Source organism: Xenopus laevis, chromosome 5S (assembly GCF_017654675.1).
Source record: "Xenopus laevis strain J_2021 chromosome 5S, Xenopus_laevis_v10.1, whole genome shotgun sequence".
NCBI classification, from domain to species: domain Eukaryota; kingdom Metazoa; phylum Chordata; class Amphibia; order Anura; family Pipidae; genus Xenopus; species Xenopus laevis.
This window is the reverse complement of record NC_054380.1, coordinates 83,148,058-83,166,533: the sequence shown is the minus strand read 5'-3', so window position 1 is coordinate 83,166,533 and position 18,476 is coordinate 83,148,058. Positions and strand designations below refer to the sequence as shown.

At 39.0% G+C, this 18,476-nt stretch overlaps 1 protein-coding gene across 2 annotated transcripts in view; it reads right to left on the bottom strand.

Annotated features, from left to right (window-relative positions):
• elovl5.S (ELOVL fatty acid elongase 5 S homeolog) overlaps positions 1–17,949 on the bottom strand; it is a 29,746-nt gene extending 11,797 nt beyond the window's left edge. Inside the window, 4 exon segments of one of the 2 annotated variants that reach the window (NM_001096414.1) lie at positions 518–595; positions 8,941–9,128; positions 15,695–15,761; positions 17,907–17,949. In NM_001096414.1, coding sequence (NP_001089883.1) covers positions 518–595; positions 8,941–9,128; positions 15,695–15,752 — 324 coding nt within the window. In that variant the 5' untranslated portion in view covers positions 15,753–15,761; positions 17,907–17,949. 2 annotated transcript variants of the gene reach the window in all.
• Between the last annotated feature and the right edge of the window lie 527 nt (positions 17,950–18,476).

The window sequence follows — 18,476 nt, the reverse complement described above, 5'->3', positions numbered from 1 at the left end:
GACAGTAATGTTAGGGAGTAAGGGTGGCCATACACGGGCAGATAAAGCTGCCGATATCGGTCGTTTGGACCGATTTGACAGCTTATCTGCCCGTGTATGGGGGCTTCCGACGGGTCTTCCCGATCGATATCTGGCCACGATATCGATCGGGAAGGTTGGATTTTTACCCGTCGGAGCCGCTTGGCGCATCGTAATTCGATCGTTCGGCCATACGGCCGAACATTCGAATTACCCCCGATATAGCCACGCAGTTTAGTGGCATATCGGGGAAAGATCCGCTCATTTGGCGATGTCGCCAAACGAGAGGATCTTGGAGTCTATGGCCACCTTTAGGCAATGTGTCTGCTGCTGCCTGGTGCACCCCTGGTTTTAACATTCCTACCTTGGATCCTGGCTATATATGAACTGAGATTATTTTCAAGACAGTAACTGATTATCCTGCGAAAGCATGCTGTGGCCACTACATGAGCTTAAAAAGAGAAATACAGAAAAATACTAGGGACTCCAGAAATGTTACCTTTGTGTCAGCATCACCTCCACTGTGGGTATCTTGGCAGAAAAAGTTGTAACCTCCTTCCCATACTCCAGTTACAAGCTAAAGAAACAAACATTTATTTTAATTTGTGTGAAGCATTCGGCCCAATCCCAAAACGTAAGGTACAATGCATCCCTTATAATAATAAAGCATGAATCTATAGTGGGGGAAAAAAAATCTTGTTGGGTTTATTTAATGTTCAAATGTTTTTAGTAGCCATATAAAATAGTGCTTCAGTAAGTGAATATTTATTTGTGTGACTATGTATGTGTGTGTATATATATATATATATATATATATATATATATATATATATATATGTGAATATATATATATATATACTCAGTTAGAGTAACTGATTTGATAGACATATATATATGTAAATATATATATATATATATATATATATATATATATATATATATATATATATATATATATATATGTCTATCAAATCAGTTACTCTAACTGAGCCTGTTGCATGCGGTATTTTTTGCTATTGCTATATATATATATATAGGATCTGTTATCCAAAAGTCTACTTGAAAATCATGTAGTACATTAAATAAACCCAATAAGCCGGTTTTGCTTCCAATAAGGATTATATATAAAGATAATATATATATACCGGTATATATATGTATATATACGTATATATATATATATATATATATATATATATATATATATATATAGACATTCAAGTCTTTTCTTAAATAAGATGTCATTTGAGATAAAAAAAAAACTCTATCACTCGAACTTTGATAAATATGCCCCATAAAGTCAGCAAACAGTTGTTTCCTTTTTTATTGTGCATAATCAGTGCTGCTGGGAATCATATGGATGGAAAATTGATAGACAGTCAACCCTAACTATGTAACAGGGCAATGATGCTCTATAAAGTTGGGGCAATTTGAAAGCTGGTAAAGAGGAGCACAGTCTTTGGAAGTGAGGAAGAGAGTTCCAAAGATGGGTCCATTCTTAAGAAAAATCCTAGAGGTGTGTGCTATAGTATTCAGGCGTATAACTCACCACACAGCTTGGAAAGTTAGAATATGCTGTTAAGGAAGTGTAATTGTTCTGAAAGATACCCAGTTAGCACCATTTGAATTGAAAGTGAATACTGTATGGTATTAAATATTAAATAAATTACTGACATTTGTTTTACCCAAATGTTCTTCTTCTCCCTGCAGTAGGCAGCTTACATGGGCACTTACTGCTATGTGTTGATTCCAGTTGCAGCAGACACACTATAGCTGACCTTCCAGTTGTTACATATGCTATAGAATTCCACAAGCACAAATTTCTCCTTGAGGAATGAGGATAGAAGGGCATACACAAATTGTACACCTTTAAAGTAGAAGTCTATCATTAATAAGGTGGAGTGCACGGAATAACATAGGGTTCAGCTGGGACACTCTACCATTCTCTCCAAAATTCCTCAATAATGTTCCTGCTAGGGGCTTAATTTAAAAGGAGAACTAAGCTGTAAAAATTAATATGGTTTAAAATGCCATATTTTGTATAATGAACTTATTATACCAGCCTAAAGTATCAGCATCTCAATAGCAGCAATGATCCAGGCTTCCAAACTTGTCACAGGGAGTCTCCATCTTAAAAAGTGTCTGTGACACTCACATGCTCAGTGGGCTCTGAACAGCTGTTGAGAAGCTAAACTTAGGGGTCATTGCAAATTATCAAGCAGAAAATTAGTAGTTTGTCTGAAATACAAGCTGATGCTGCAGGGCTGATTATTAAATTCTGATGCGAAATGCACTGGTTTCTGAGCTAACGTGGTAATTGTCTGTATTAAGCACTAATCATCCTTATATTGTGACAGTTCTATTCTGTATATACAGTATATTGTGAGTTTGTCCCTAAGCTTAGCAAGTGACAGCAGTACAGAGCATGTACAGTGAATCAGCAGAAAAGAAGATGGGGAGATACTGGGGTATATTTGGAGACACAGATCTTTACTGCTAAAGGGCTGTGGTTGACTTGGGCTGGTATAGAAGGCCTAAATATAATGCACATTTCTAGTGTACTTCTTTAGTTAGGCTTTAGTTAAGTTCTCCTTTAATAGAAGAACTGGCTGCTTTACTATTATTTTTGCATTGCCATGCCCATAAATAGAACATACAGGGAATGAATGTCAGTGGAAATATACCATGTACAATGTGCAGCTGTAACAGTAACAAACTGCACAAACAAAAGCATGTACACACAAACAGAATAAAAGCTCTGTGGCATTGGAAATGCACAAATCAAAAACAAGCCCTGAAAATGTGCACCTTAAAATATATTACAAAAGCTTGCAATATTAAATGCTAAATGTTTATAGCCTGCCCTTTTGCCCACCAGCCACTCTGCGCTGCAGCAAAGGTGTTTTTAGATCACAACCAGGTGCAGCTGAGCATTTAATTACAGTCTCGTTAGTGCCATAATTACTAACCTGTCACAGTTCAAATCACAGTAATCCCTCAATGTATGTGATTTGTATCTACTCCACTACATGTGTAATTGTAGCACCGGGCAACAACCTGCTCTGGAAATGTACTTTGCCTTTATTCATGTACGGCCTGCTGAACATAATAAACATCCAGAGCTAAATCCATGGATATAAAAATACTTAATCTATTGGGTAATAGACTGTGTTTTTCAAGAGCAGTATGGTCTTTTTATGAAATGAACAGAGAAAAAAAAGGTGGTGGGGTATTAAGGCACAAAAGCTGGTCACACAAAGATTATGCATATAATTCCATTTACTTTTATGATTATTTGTGCAGGAAATACTTAAAAGGATTCTGTCATGATTTTTATGGTGTACTTTTTATTTCTAACTTACACTGCAAATAATTCACTCTACCGTGCAAAATTTTATTCCTGAACCAACAAGTGTATTTTTTTTTTTGTTTGTAATATTGGTTTGTAGGCAGCCGGAATATGTGCTTTCAGAAAGAGCCAGCACTTTAGAATTGATCTGCTTTCTGGCAGGCTGTTGTTTCTCCAACTTAATGTAACTGAAGTTGTCACAGTGGGACCTGTGCCATGTAAAATTGTATTCCTGAACCAGCAAGTGTATTTTTTTTAGTTGTAATATTGGTGTGTAGGCAGCTATCTCAGGTCATTTTGCCTGAACATGTGCTTTCAGAAAGAGCCAGCACTTTAGGATGGAATTGCTTTCTTAATGTAACTGAAGGTGTCGCAGTGGGACCTGGATTTTACTATTGAGTGCTGTTCTTATATCTACCAGGCAGCTGTTATCTTGTGTCAGGGAGCTGCTATCTGGTTATCTTCCCATTGTTCTGTTGTTAGGCTGCTAGGGGGAAGGGGGGTGATATCACGCCAACTTGCAGTACAGCAGTAAAGAAAGACTGAAGTTTATCATATGACTGGGGGCAACTGGGAAACTGACAACATGTCTAGCCCCATGTCAGATTTCAAAATTAAATATAAAAAAATGTGTTTGCTCTTTTGAGAAACGAATTTCACTTCAGAATTCTGCTGGAACTGATGGGTTTTGAAAAAACAGATGATCAGATGCAGCATGTGTATTGGGTCATTACATTGCCTAAAAATGCTAAGATGTATTTATGTAAGGTAGTCTCAATCTCTGCCAGTGGCTTTAGAGCGCCTTCATGTGTGCACCAATAGCTAAGCCACAATGTCACTGTGGCATTAAGCTATTTATACCAAATTTAAAATAAGAAACCATTACAGACTAGAATTGATACTTGATTGTAGATCTTAATCTGCCAAATTCCTGGGAGCACTCTTAATTGTCTGATGATTCAGTTATTGACTTGTGAGCAATTCCTGAACATTCCTGATTGCTGCCTGTCGAGACCTGCGTATTACAGATTATAACTCTGCCTGACCCTGACATCTTACTTACAGATACTCTATGCTCTGCTTCCATCTATTTTCTTCATTCTCTGGCCCTGAGGGCCTTGACAATTGGCTATGAACATGCATGGCCATATTGCACTACTAGTTGGCTGATTCCTCCAGTATCCATCCCATCTACCCACGTATTACTTTATTTGTTAAGGACCATCCAGACTTCAATGTTAATGCAAAAATGTTCACCTTAGATCATATTTTACATTTAAATATTTGTGAGAAAAAAAGAGGTATATATATATATATATATATATATATATATATATATATATATATATATATATATATATATATATATATATATATATTATTTTAAATGTTCACTTTTAAAGGTACAGACCTGATAAGCTACAGATCAGCTCTGCTAAAGTTCTCACTTCTGTGCTCTCATCTCTCTGTAGGGAGTGAAAATGTTTCTTCTGACTGAGGCTATTCAAATTTAGACTATGTTCTGAAGGTGAGCCACCCCTTCAGGCCCGGACTGGCAATCTGTGAGTTCTGGCAAATGCCAGAGGGGCTGCTGTAAGATGCCATAGACGCTCACTATTTAGTGGGCTGGTGGGGGGCTGTTTGGGCCTCTGTGTGACCTGTTGGGGCCTCTGGGTACTTGAAATGCCAGGGCCTATTTTGATTCTCAGTCCAGACCAGCACCCCTTTACTGTACAGCACCCATCTCCTTTAATTAAACTTTGATTACCCTGCCAAAAACATTTGCACAAGTGACAAGTTTTCTGAGCAATGTAGGCATATAAAGGACAAATGAGGGAACGCAGAAGATGCCGATTACAATTTATAGCAGCACTGACCAATGACTGTGCCCTATTTTAGCAGCAACATAGAATGATCTACATGTATCAAGAGTTCTTTGCTTGCTATGTGTTTTGGAATTGTTCCTTAGTGCATTTAATACATTTATACCTTTCTACTATTAGTGTGTCCCAGTCTGTATGAGTCTTTGTATAGATCTGTTACATGTCCTGCTCATCCCACTAATATTTGCTAATAACAGATAGGTTTAACCTTGTGATACTAAGGAGTTCAGCTTGGCTGCCCAATGGCCTCATTCAGACTGCATTGGCTGACCACATTTATATTTACTCATGCTAAACAAGTGTATTTTAGTCTTAGATCATGCTGCAGCTATAGCCAAATTCTCCTTTTTTTCCTTAAGCCTGCACCCTGCTTTACAAGCACAGACAACACAGAGAAACTGGTACATATGCTGTTCTGTGTTACAAATGTTCAGATTGCTAAATACCTATAATCCCCAACAATCCTGATGAATTTGGCATTTATCAGGATTTAAACTATGGTACATTGTTAAATTGACTACAGGTATGGGATCCGTTATCCGGAAACCTGTTAAGCAGAGAACTCCGAATTATGGAAAGGCCATCTTCCATAGACTCAGTGTTATCCAAATAATCCAACATTTTAAAAATGATTTCCTTTTTCTTTGTAGTAATAAAATAATACCTTGTAGCTGATCCAAACTAAAATATAATTAATCCTTACTGGAAGCAAACCCAGCCTTTTGGGTTTATTCAATATTTAAATGATTTTCTAGCAGAATGAAGTATGAAGATCCAAATTATGGAAAGATCTTTTATCTGGAAAACCTCAGGTTCCAAGCAGTCTGGATAACAGGTCCCATACCTGTACTATTTTTAACTACCACACCCACTTCATGACAGAGAGACAAAAGCAAGAGCTGAAAGGCCTTTTTACACATATTAAAGAGTTGCAGCCGTGCTAAGACTTTCTATGTTGTACATCCTTTAATAAATGTTACTTTAAACTGTATTGCTTGGAAAAGTAAGCAGACATTCTACCATTTTCCAGAATAAATTGACATATAGAGAGGACTGACACTGAAAGATGCTTCATTGCTAGATTTGCTCCCTTTGTGATGAATAAACATACATGCTCATAAACAGTGCAGAACAAAATATGCCAGGTTGTTTTTCTTTAAAACTATACAAAATAAACTACTTAAAATAAGAGACAGCTTTTTTGAATCCTTAATTCAATCATATAGTGTAATGTGTAAATATACATATTCATACACCAATGGGAACATATATAACAGTTCATATTCATATTTCAGCAACCATTGTTCTACAAAATTATACTGTTATATTTTCCTTTTATTAAAGGAACAGTTCTGTACCAAATGTTTCTAATATAGTTAGTTAGCCAAAAATGTAATAATGGCTGGAGTGAGCGGATGTCTAAAATAATAGCCAGAACACTACTTCCTGCTTTTCAGCTCTCTAACCCTGAGTTAGTCAGCAACTTGAAGGGGGCCACATGGGACATAACTGTTCAGTGAGTGTACAATTGATCCTCAGCATGCAGCTCAGATTCAAAAGCAAACGGTTATGACCCATGTAGCCCCCCTCAAGTCCCTCATTGGTTACTGCCTGGTAACAAATCAGTGGAAACTAAGAGAGCTTCAAAGCAGGAAGTTATGTTCTGACTATTATGTTAGACATCCAGTCACTCCAGACTTTATATATTACATTTTTGCCTAACTAACTATATTGGAAACATGTTTTATCCAATCAATCACACAGTGCTTGCTCATGCTTTCCCACTGCCACTAGTTTGCGATGGGCTGTGAAGTTTAATGTAGAAGAGAAGCTGGGATGGGAGGACCTCAGCACAGCAGGGGCGGATACAGAGACCCCAGACCTGCTATTGTAGTTACGCCGATCCCGCCAATATTAATAATATATTTAACACAGCTTCATAAACAGAGTCTTGACACAAATGTCTGCACTATCGCACTATCCTTTTTGAATTCCTCTTTGCATATTTGTCATATCACTGTTAGGCTGGCAGTAGGCATACACAGTGTACTGCAAAGCTGATTAAGCGTTGTGTTCCTCAGGGTTTCCAAACAAAGAACAGTGTCTGTCCAAGGGAAGAATTCAGATGCATTTTCTAGCTGGATTGTGTGCATACCAGTGACATTTGGGGCCAAATTTGTTAACTCTTCAAATGGCAGTATGTGGAAAAACTAGAAGTTTAATGGAATTCTTAAAGGAGAAGGAAAGCTACGGAGGCATTTTATTGCCAATAGATTAGCTGCAATAGTGCAAGCTAGAATGCTATATTTATTGTGTAGATTGTTTTACCACACCTGAGTAAAAAGCTCTAGAAGCTCTGTTTGTTTAGGATAGCAGCTGCAGTATTAGCTTGGTGTGACATCACGTCTCTCCCTGTTCACTCATTGCTCTGGGCTCGGATTACAGCAGAGAAGGAAGGCGGGAGGAGCAAACTGAGCATGCTCACGCCCGGGCAAGGAGGTTTAAGATGAAAGCAGGAAGTCTGAAACAGATGCCCATATGTACACAATAGAAGGAAAGAAATACAGTGTTTCTTTTGACAGCAGCACTACTTTGAGAGTTTACTGGTATATTTAGATGGACCTTTCTGATAAGGCTTACTTAATTTTAACCTTTCCTTCTCATTATTGAAAAAAGTAATAAGGCATTATAGCAGAAGAATTATATTTATTTTTCCCACTTACATATAAGAGAATGGAAGAGGGGAAGTGCTTCCTTCAAAGAAATAAATATACTGCTATTAAAGAATCCTGGATTCAATGCATCCCTTATTGGATTGCAGTCAATTGGGTATATGTATCAAAAAGTGAAGTTAGAGATCACCACCTCTCTCCATTCATTTCTATTATAACCAACCCAGATGCTTCAGTAGATGGAGTTACAAGCTGCATAGATGAACCTTTGCTGCAAACAACACGATGATCACCATTTAGGTCTTTCAATTTAAGATTTGTACTGTAAATAATTTTCTAGAAAACCAAATGTTAGAATAGACATTTTGTCTATTTGACTTTAGCGCAGTCAAGTATTCTCCATGATTACCACAGCATATTATAATATGAAGACACTCATAATACAAAATAACAATGCAGATAGCCATGCAGGGTGGCCATAATGATATGAGAAAAAGCAAGTGCACGGGTTGTAGAGTGTTTCAAGTTAATTCATATTTAATTCATTCATGTTTTAAGATAAACCCCAAAAAGGTGTTAGAATGTGTTTGCACGTAGCCCTTAAATTGTTTTTTATGGCTATCGGCAGGGGCGTAACTATAGAGGAAGCAGACCCTGCGGCTGCAGGGGGGCCCAGGAGGTATAGGGGCCCCATGAGGCCCTAATTCATATAAAATTTCAATAAATATTGGAGAAACAAGTCAACCCCAAAACATTTTGGGGGCCTGAAAAATAATTTGCTGTGGGGCCCAGTAATATCTAGTTACGCCACTGGCTATCGGGTCATCTTTGTCTGCACCATTTTTATTAAGCTATAACAATTTATTGACTTCTATAGTTTACTGGATTTCAATGATTCCCCTGTGCCCACAGATGACATGTAGACTGCCTCCATTAGCACTATCTCCGTCTCTTGTTTTCATACCAAATATACACATCAAGTAAGGCATTAAAAAGCAAAGTACACTGACAATCTTACCTCATAAAACATGTAGAAGGAGAGGAGGGTGAGCCCCAAGTTATACACCACTAGAATGCTCCTGCATGAAACTGGTTGTCTATTCTGCATATATTTGGGTCCTCTCCACACAATAAATAAATACAGGGCAGTGAAGAAAATAGTAGGAACGTAGTTATCCAGGAGAAGCCATCCCTTTACTCTGGGATCTGAATAGTGACGCAGAAAGAAAATACGCATAAATGAGCAGGATTAAACAATTAAGAGATAAATAGGCACTGGAAGTAAGATAGCATTTATAATATATTAAGATTGAGGGTGTTGCAAACAGAGAGAGAGTTCTAATTATCTCAACTGTAAATGTTGCCTCCCATTAAAATAGGTAAATTAATAGTTACAGATGGAATTCACCTTATGAGGAAGGAAAGATTTTACTGTAGGAGGTATCATTTTGTAGGCAGCCCTAGTCACTCTAGTTGATCTCTCCTTCGAAGTCATTGCTCCACAGGTTAAAAAAAAGAAAAGAAAAAAGAAACAGTCTGGACAGTGATCCTTTTATTTTACCCACAGTGATACCATATTTAAAGGTCTTTGATTCCAACCGTCTTCCCTCAACACCCCCTATGAGGCAATGATCCTAAGCCCCTCCTACATTAATCAATAATTGGCAGGAGGGGCAGGGCTCAATTGGTTCAACATACATTAATGCTTTACCTGCTTATTACTACTGAGACACAAAAAAAGTATCCACTTCCATGTAGTTTAGTTTGGCTCCACATATGATTGAACTTATTTGATTTCTAGACAATCTGCCTGAAACATTTCGGACAATATAATGTATTTGAATGTATTCATTTATATAGCACCAGAAGGCATAAACACAAACAGGGTATAGTTATTAGAAGTTATACAGTCAAAATAGATAAATGTATGCTTTAGGTGTTTAAACATACAGTTGGGATGAGGTCCCTGCCCAAAAGATCAAGGAAGGTTCACTGTTATTGGCTCCTTATTAGCTTATTCAAAAGTAGGCAGTCCCTTATCTGACCACTTGCCTTTATATAGCTACAGTAGATAGCTTGTCCTATTTACAGTATTAAAGTATTTAAAATAGGTACATATTAAAAATGAAATAAGGAACACAGCAAAATTTTTTACATTTCACAAAAAATGTTACCAAAGCTTCTTGCTTGGGATTTCATGTTTTTTCTTAGCTCATTGGTGTGAGTTTAGCTCCCTTTGAAAAAAAAAAACACTTGTAAACTCCACCCTTCTCTGCACACAAAATTTCCCTTAGTATTATCATGGAAAGGATTTATCAAAGAAAAAAAGAACGCCTGTGTCATTTTGTCAGAATATGTTTCACAGCTTTGAGAAGTTAACCTGTGTTCTGCAGGGCTGAGCACTATCACTAACCCACATACTTGCTCTAGATGCGAAATACAATGCTGGGTCAAATGATCCTGACAATTCCTTTTCTTATTTTGGAACAAATTATTTCAGTGCTCAAAAGAATTGTTATATAAGAAATGGACAATATTTAATTTTTTTTTACCGAGTGATAATCATTGTCACTTCTAGGTTTGAAATTTCGGTGGTTCAATGCAATTACAGTCCAATGCCCCAACACTGAAGCACGCCAGAAGTTGATTGAAATACCAGTAGGGTTTTGGACTGTGGGAGGAAAACTGTGCAATAACATGAACATTCAAGCTCCATGCAGACAGTGCCCTGATCGAAATCAAACTGAATACCACATCACACCAAGCAAACAATGCTAACCACTGTGCTACTGTGCATTATTATGCAAGGGTGGGAGCTCATTGTCCCTTCTTCGTAGTAAGGGATGCCTGGGTGCTGTCCTCCAAAAGGAAATTTAAAGTTGCAAAGACGAAGCCGCACACACAGGACTTATGAAACTATAGTCAATTTTATTGGCACGACTGACATTTCGGCTGGAACACCAGCCTTTCTCAAAGTGAACCAGAACTGAAAACACCGGTTTAAAAATACATTGTGGCGGGAAACCAGTGAAAAAAACAAAGAAGTGACGTGTATATCGAAAGGAATACTTCCATGTGAGAAATACATACAATGAGAAAAATACATATAGTGTAAAGCAAAACGAATTGTGCTGATCACTAGAGCATAAAAATCACATCAAACACCAAAAACTAGTTTAAGAAGGAAATAAGAAAATGGGAAAAAAAGAGACAATGAGAAAATAAGAAATAATATATATATGTTATAGTTATTGAGATTAGGGACCAACACACAATATACTGAATATATATCAAATACATGTTACAATATAAGGCTGATTAGTAATTAATACAGATAATTACTACATGGCAGCATAGAAATCAGTGCAACTAGCATCACAATTTAATAATCAGCCCTGTAGTATCAGCTTATATTACAGACAAATCTCATTTTCTGAGGTAATTGGCAACGACCCCTAAGCTTAACTTCTCAACAGCTGCTCAGAGTCCACGGAGCATGTGAGTTTTGCAGACACTTTCCAAGATGGTGACCCCCTGTGACAAGTTTGTCCTGGACCATTGCTGCTATTGACAAGCTGAAACTTTAGGCTGGTGCAATAAGTTTAATTTCATTCCCTTTAAAGGAGAAGGAAACTATCCTGCACTTAGGGGTGCCAAATGTTAGGCACCCCCAAGTAATTTTATTGACTTACCTGAAACCCGGGCCGGTGCTCCTATCAGCAGAAAACTACAGCGGCCCGGGGTTATACCAATGAGCACCACTGAGCGATCCTCTTCTGTCTTCAAATTTCCTGTGCAAACGCATGCGCAGTTGAATAAAATAGCCGTCTTTTTAGTTATAGTTTGGCTTTTCATTCTACTACGCATGCACAGCCACCCGAAGAAAGCGGGAGAGAAGCGATCCGTGGTGCTCACTGGTATAACCCCTGCCCGTTCCAATTTTCTGCTGATAGGAGCACCGGCCTAGGGTTTCAGGTAAGTCAATACAATCACTTTGGGGTGCCTAACATTTGGCACCCACATGTGCAGGATGACTTTCCTTCTCCTTTAAAATGTCTCAGGCATATTTACACTGATTTTTCTTTAGATGCTAGTACAAGACCTAGTAACAGCTTGCATTAAACACATTCAAATGAATGATTTAAACAGCCACAAAGCATTCATTGTTGCACACAAGGACACTTTTAGATGCTGACACACCCATTTGGTCTGTTCAGCAGTGAATACTATATGCTTATCTGTTCCTGTGGGAGAATCCTTGTCACGTCTATGCTTCAGGATAAGATTAAATAGGTCTGCCTTTAGCACCTTCTTGTTATCCTGACAAATACATTAGTAAGTACAGACCACTCACTGTGACATTTCCCTGGTGTATGTGGGGCACACATAATGTATATTTGCACAGTGCTACTTATGCAAGTAGAGCTGTACAGCAGAACATTAATTAATATAACAAACAGGGGTCAATGCAATAATAAATACAAAGTACAGTTGCATTAAAGATTAAGTGTTAAAGATAAGAGGTAAATCTTACAATCTTTGTGGGTGGGTAACTTACAGACACAAATAGAAGGATACGGTCTGCAGTCTATAGTGGCTTGTCATTGCATTACAGTGCCTGACCCAGTTGAAGCACTTCCATAATCGCATTTTGGTTAGCGTTAAAGGGATCTAAACCCGATTTACTCATTTGTGTTGAAATCAGTTAATCAGGCATTTATTAATTGCTTTCCAATGGCGTTGTCTGATCACCTTGATATGAATTTCCAAGTAGCATTGACCGATCATTTAAATGCTGGTCGTGTATTCCCAAAATATCGGATGTGCTAGATTAGGTATGATGTGTTTTCCTTTAATATGTGCTTTGTGTTTTTCAGTAACTTTACCCATCCATATATAGTTTAATCCTTGATTCAAGTGCCAATGCAATACCTACCAACTGTCCCATTTTTTGTGGGACAGTCCCGATTTTGAAAATTCAGCTTGTAGTCCAGGTTTCTTACTGAATAGTCCTGGGTTTCTCTTTGATCTCCTGCACTAACCAGAAAATGATACAGTTTCTGAAACTCAATTAAAATAAGAGCCCAGAACACTGAGCGGCTGCACTTGGATACTTTTGTAACAATTTAAGATAAGCAAAGATACAAATGTAACAATTTAAGATAAGAAAGTGTCTTGGAGAAACTGACTCACAGCTTAAAGGACTATTTCACCTTCATTAGCAAAACTGTTACAACACATACAGTAAAACATGGCCCTAAACTCCCAGAAATGTGTTCTTAACCTGCCAAATTTTGTAAAATGGACATGGTAATTAAGAGGTGTGGCTATAACATGTTGGTGCGCCTGAGGTTTTTGCCCCTCTTTACGATTTTCAAATGTTGGGAGGTATGCAATGCCTTTACCATTTTGATATAAAAAACAAGAGGAATTATCAACTTCCACCATTGAAATTGATTAGCATATATTAACATAATATCAGATTTAGCAGTATTCTCTTCTTTTGTTCAAGTGCAATAATCACAAGATGCAATAATCATGAGATGGAAGCTGTTAAGCTAGTGGCAAGCAACTTAAAGAATGTCAGGGCCTCATAATTCTCCCCCCAAGCCACTATTAGTACTCTATTTGATTTTCCAAGTATAGAACAATTTTATTCAATTATTATTGTGCAAAGTTTATCATGATTGACTTGCCAGGCCCAATCGCCCTTGGAACTTATACACAAAAATGCAGGGATCGCATTTAAACACAGGTAATGGCATGAATAGGTGCAAAAACTTCTTACCTTTTTGCACAACCACAATTATGGGTGCAATCGTAAATTAGCTTAGAAGTTCCAGACTAAAGATAACACATCACCTAGTTTAATGAGGTTAAAGAAGTTGATAATTAAATGTATCACTTATGGGCCTATTCTAAGGAACATTTTAACTGGTCTTCACTTTTTATGGTTCAATTTATTGGCCATCCTTGTCTGGCTGGCACCAGATAATGTTTGGTTGTCGGGGACACTGACCCCAGCAACCAAAAACCAGATTGCCAATCACGTTTAATTTTTATACTTAAGATGACCTTACATAGGTCTTACACAGAAGCTGATAACTGATCTCCTTCAGATTGAGAAGTCAGCTTCTGTATGGGGACTCCCCAGGGACGTAACTATAGAGGAAGCAGATAGAGAGGTTGCAGTGGGGCCTGGACCCGGGGTCTGCTGCATAGAAATTCCTCCTACCCAGCCACTTCATAACTGCAGAATTTGTACGCCCGCCACATGGAGCAGACACACACATATGCGAACAGGCAGGGTTGCCGCGGACCGCCCCGCCAACTGCTAGTTAAGCCCTGGCCCTTCCCAAAAGATAATTGGCAGATTTGAAAATACTGTTAGGTGCAGACCCCATCGGCACATTGATGCATTCCTCTGCGGACAGGCCTCTGTTATGACCCAGAGACAAATGATTGGATCAGTCCACATTGGCCAAATTGGCCACAACATCTTATTGTCTATGAACAGCTTTATGCTTATATTTTATTTCTTAAAGGAACAGTAACATCAAAAAATTAAAGTGTTTTAAAGTAATAAAAATATAATGTAACGTTAGCCTGCACTGGTAAATCTGCTTTGTTTGCTTCAGAAACACTACTATTATTTATATAGATAAGCTGCTGTGTAGCAATGGGGGCAGCCATTCAAAGGAGAAAAGGCTGAGGTTACACAGTAGATAGCGAATAAGCTCTGTAGAATATAATGGTGTTATCTGTTATCCACTAGTTAAACTGTGCCATATAGCCTTTTTTCAATTTCCTCCATGCTACACAGCAGCTTGTTTATATGAAATATAGTAGTGTTTCTAAAGCAAACAGATAAATTTAACCAGTGCATGGCAACATTACATGATATTTTATTTTTTTGGTGTTACTGTTCCTTTAAAGGGGCTCAACTGGCGTTTAATGAACATGGATTGTGCTGAACACAGTTTTGACCCTACTGTTTTAATTTACTGAGATAAATTAGGTAGATAATTAGATTATCAGTGTACAGATAAGCAAGAATCCTTTATACAGGGGGATTATGTGTGCACTTGTAATCTAATTAACTACCTCACAGGGACTAGGCATGGAGAAGCTTTAATTTCCCTTCTTAGCTCAAGACATACCAAAGACAGAGATCATCAAGGGCAGAGACACGCGGTCAGATTCGGGGAGATTAGTCGCCCGGCGACAAATTTCCTCTTCTTCAGGGCAAATGTGTGCCATTACCCTTTATAAAAATGGCACATTTTTAAAACTATTAATTTTCAGAGCATATACCCAGCCAAAGGGGTTCTGTGAACCACTTGTGAATGAGGTCACAGACTTTCTGCTGTATTCCATTTTCCACCTTCATTCTATTAATTGTGTATGCCTGTATTTTCCTTGCTCATTTAGAGTATTAATTGTATTGCCTGTAATGTAGCTAATGTCAGGCTACTTAGTTATGAAGAGCTGGGGCATGTTAAGTAGGAGAAGTTCATGCTACCCTGACCCTTCCTGTACCCTGTAACCTGTTACTATGAAGGTGGTGGTTCCATTAACTGGGTAAACACTTTCAATATAACTAAAAGGTACAATTATTGTTAAATGGCCTCTGTTGTCCAAAATGCCACTCTCTACATCATATTATGTTAATATTAATTAACGGACAGTAAATGACCCCTTTAATGTCAATAAGCTGCAAAAATAAACTGCTAATGAATTACAAAAACACAGTAGTCATTACAGGTGCTCACCTTTTGGCCCAAGCAAGTGATCAATATATCCATTTACTGCTTTATCTAGGACTTCCATCTTCAAAACCTAAGGAGAGAAGAATGACCTAATGAGTTGATTCAATGTCACTAACCTGCTGATGGGACTACACTAACATATCATCTTGGCAAAACATATATACAGCAAATTTAGTATCACCAGAGGAGCATCTGAAAAGTCTGTATAATCTAAAGCAGGGATCCCCAACCTTTTGAACCCATGAGCAACATTCAGAAGTAAAAGTAGTTGGGGAGCAACACAAGCATGAAAAATGTTCTCGGGTGCCAAATAAGTGCTGTGATTGGCCATTTGGTAGCCCCTACGTGGATTGTCAACCTAAATTGAGGTTCTGTTTGGCAGTTCACCTGGTTTTTATACAACTAAAACTTGCCTCCAAGCCTGGAATTCAAAAATAAGCACTTGCGTTGAGGCCACTGGGAGCAACATCCAAGGGGATGGAGAGCAACATGTTGCTCACGAGCTACTGGTTGGGGATCACTGATCTAAAGAATACAACGAAACATCATCAATCTGATACAAAGAAGAACTAAAAAATAACAGATAACCAATGACCCTGATCTTAGGTGATACTCATAGACACTACAGTATGCTTCAGAAGTGGCTGCAAGCAGTAAGTGGTGCTTTGTCTCTTTTTAGGACAGTTCTCTTTTATGACTGTATTTTCAACACAGCAGTGCCATTTTGTAAACAGTTGTTAATTGAACTGTGATGACAAAGCAATCTGTTAATGTTGTGCCTGGGTGTTTTTATATAAACATTTTTTCTGCCTCTTTCCAGACTGGCAATTGCTATACAGTTGCTTTTGTCACATGTCTAAGCAACCAGCACATGGTCAGGATGTCCGAATGGAAAACGGTGCCCCAGATTATATTGCAATTAAGATGGCATACAAAGAAGTAAAAGGAATTCAAGGGTGGAGGAATAAAACTCTTCAGAGGGCCACAAAAGCAGCCCAGTTGGAGAACTCTATTAACAGAGTGATAAAGGTTTGGAGGTACCCCATCCTAGACCAGACCTTCAGTTAGAATCTGTGTCATACATGTGTGTGTGTTTCTCTTTGCTCATTCACACTTGTAATCCCTGTGCAGCAATTGCTTTATCATTTGGCACTACTAATTTCATTGTGTGTGGTGGTGCAATATTGCTTTGCTCATCTCAGTCACAGAAGTTGCAACACTTTTATCCCTCGCCCGTTGAAGAAGCAAAAATGAAATAATCAGAATGTAATTGCAAAGGAGAATTTCTTTCTCCTGTATTCTATGGCTTCACAATGCAAGTCTGCCAGTATAATAGACTGCTTGTGAAATGGGAGATCACTGGATTGTACAAACTATTCAATGGGTACCAGGAATAAATATGTGGGTGTAAATAGAGATTGAGGAAGTCATTTTTGCAGAGATACCCAGAGTTGAGCGATAGGGTGGGGAAGGAGGAGGAAGAGTATGAAAGAAATGCACGACACACACACAGAGGTAACAGATAAAGGGGAATCTCTAGATACAAAAGGAGGAAGGTGACAGTGAACAAGGAAGTGATGAAACTGAGCAAATTAAAAGCTAAAAAGTGACTTGGGTGAAATCAGTGAGAGCAGAGTGGATGGAGTGAAAGGAAAGGGAGAGAGAAAGAGGTGGGTGTGGGCCCTAAAAAGGCAGAGGAAATGACAGAGCCTGTAGCCATATATAGAGTCTCATCATGGCACACACATGTCTCTCAGCCACAAGTGGGAGGCAAGAGAACAGGAAGGAGGAACCCCACCCCAGGAAAGAAGCTGGACAAACTCTTGGCCTCTCTAATAAAATGGGGGGCCGGACAAAGAAGTTGCAGCTGCCAGTGTGGGGACGGGTGCTGCGAGAGACAGTTTCACAAATCCTGAGTTTCTCCACGTCTCACGCAGATACAAGGCAACTGCAGCCGGGCTCCTTCCAGGCAACTGCTCCATGTGAAGGAGGAACAAGACAAGCCACAGACTTGCACAGGGATGCTGCTGGCACTTGTAGCTCAGAATCAGCTGGAGGGCCGTAGGCTAGAAACATTGAAGCATCTCGTGCATGCTGTATCCAATTAGCACCCCCCCCCTCAACAATAGTAGCGTCTGCGAATGATGCATAAATTACAAGCCCACTCCCCGCCCTTCCCGCATGTCATTGCAGCCCGAGCACCGTTACATCTTACAGCAGCAGCAGCGTGACTTCTCTCAGCGACCTGGCCGTGCGTCTCTTGCTCTCCTCCCCGACCCGGCCTGCCAAGTGTCTGCGAGAGTGTAACCCCGCCCAGGGGAGGAGTCACTGCCGCTCCCAGCCACACACAGCCAGGGACAGGGGACGCGTGAGGAGGCTCGCCTGATGATGATCATGTGTAGAGAGCAGATAGCGGGCGGGGAGATTGGCCTGCGACAAGGGGGAGCAGGGACTAGTCAGGAGATGGGATCATTTAATGAACCGCTTACACGTTCTTTACACGTTCTTTACTGAAGGCTTGAGAGCTGAGGCACTTATTATTTGGAGTATTGTGGGGCGGGGAGGCGGCTATCACACGCAGGATACTTCTGAATATCATTGGATTAAAGGAAGGTGAGAGAAAGGTACAGGAGGATGAGCTGAGGGATGTGAGTGGACGGTCCATACAAAGTGAGAGGCACGTGATAAGCAGGACAAAGTTGCCCGACTTCTGCTGTTAATGCATTACTATCGGCTCAAGTGAAAAAAAGTGTGTTGTTATAGCTGTCTGTCCTTATGTTCGCAC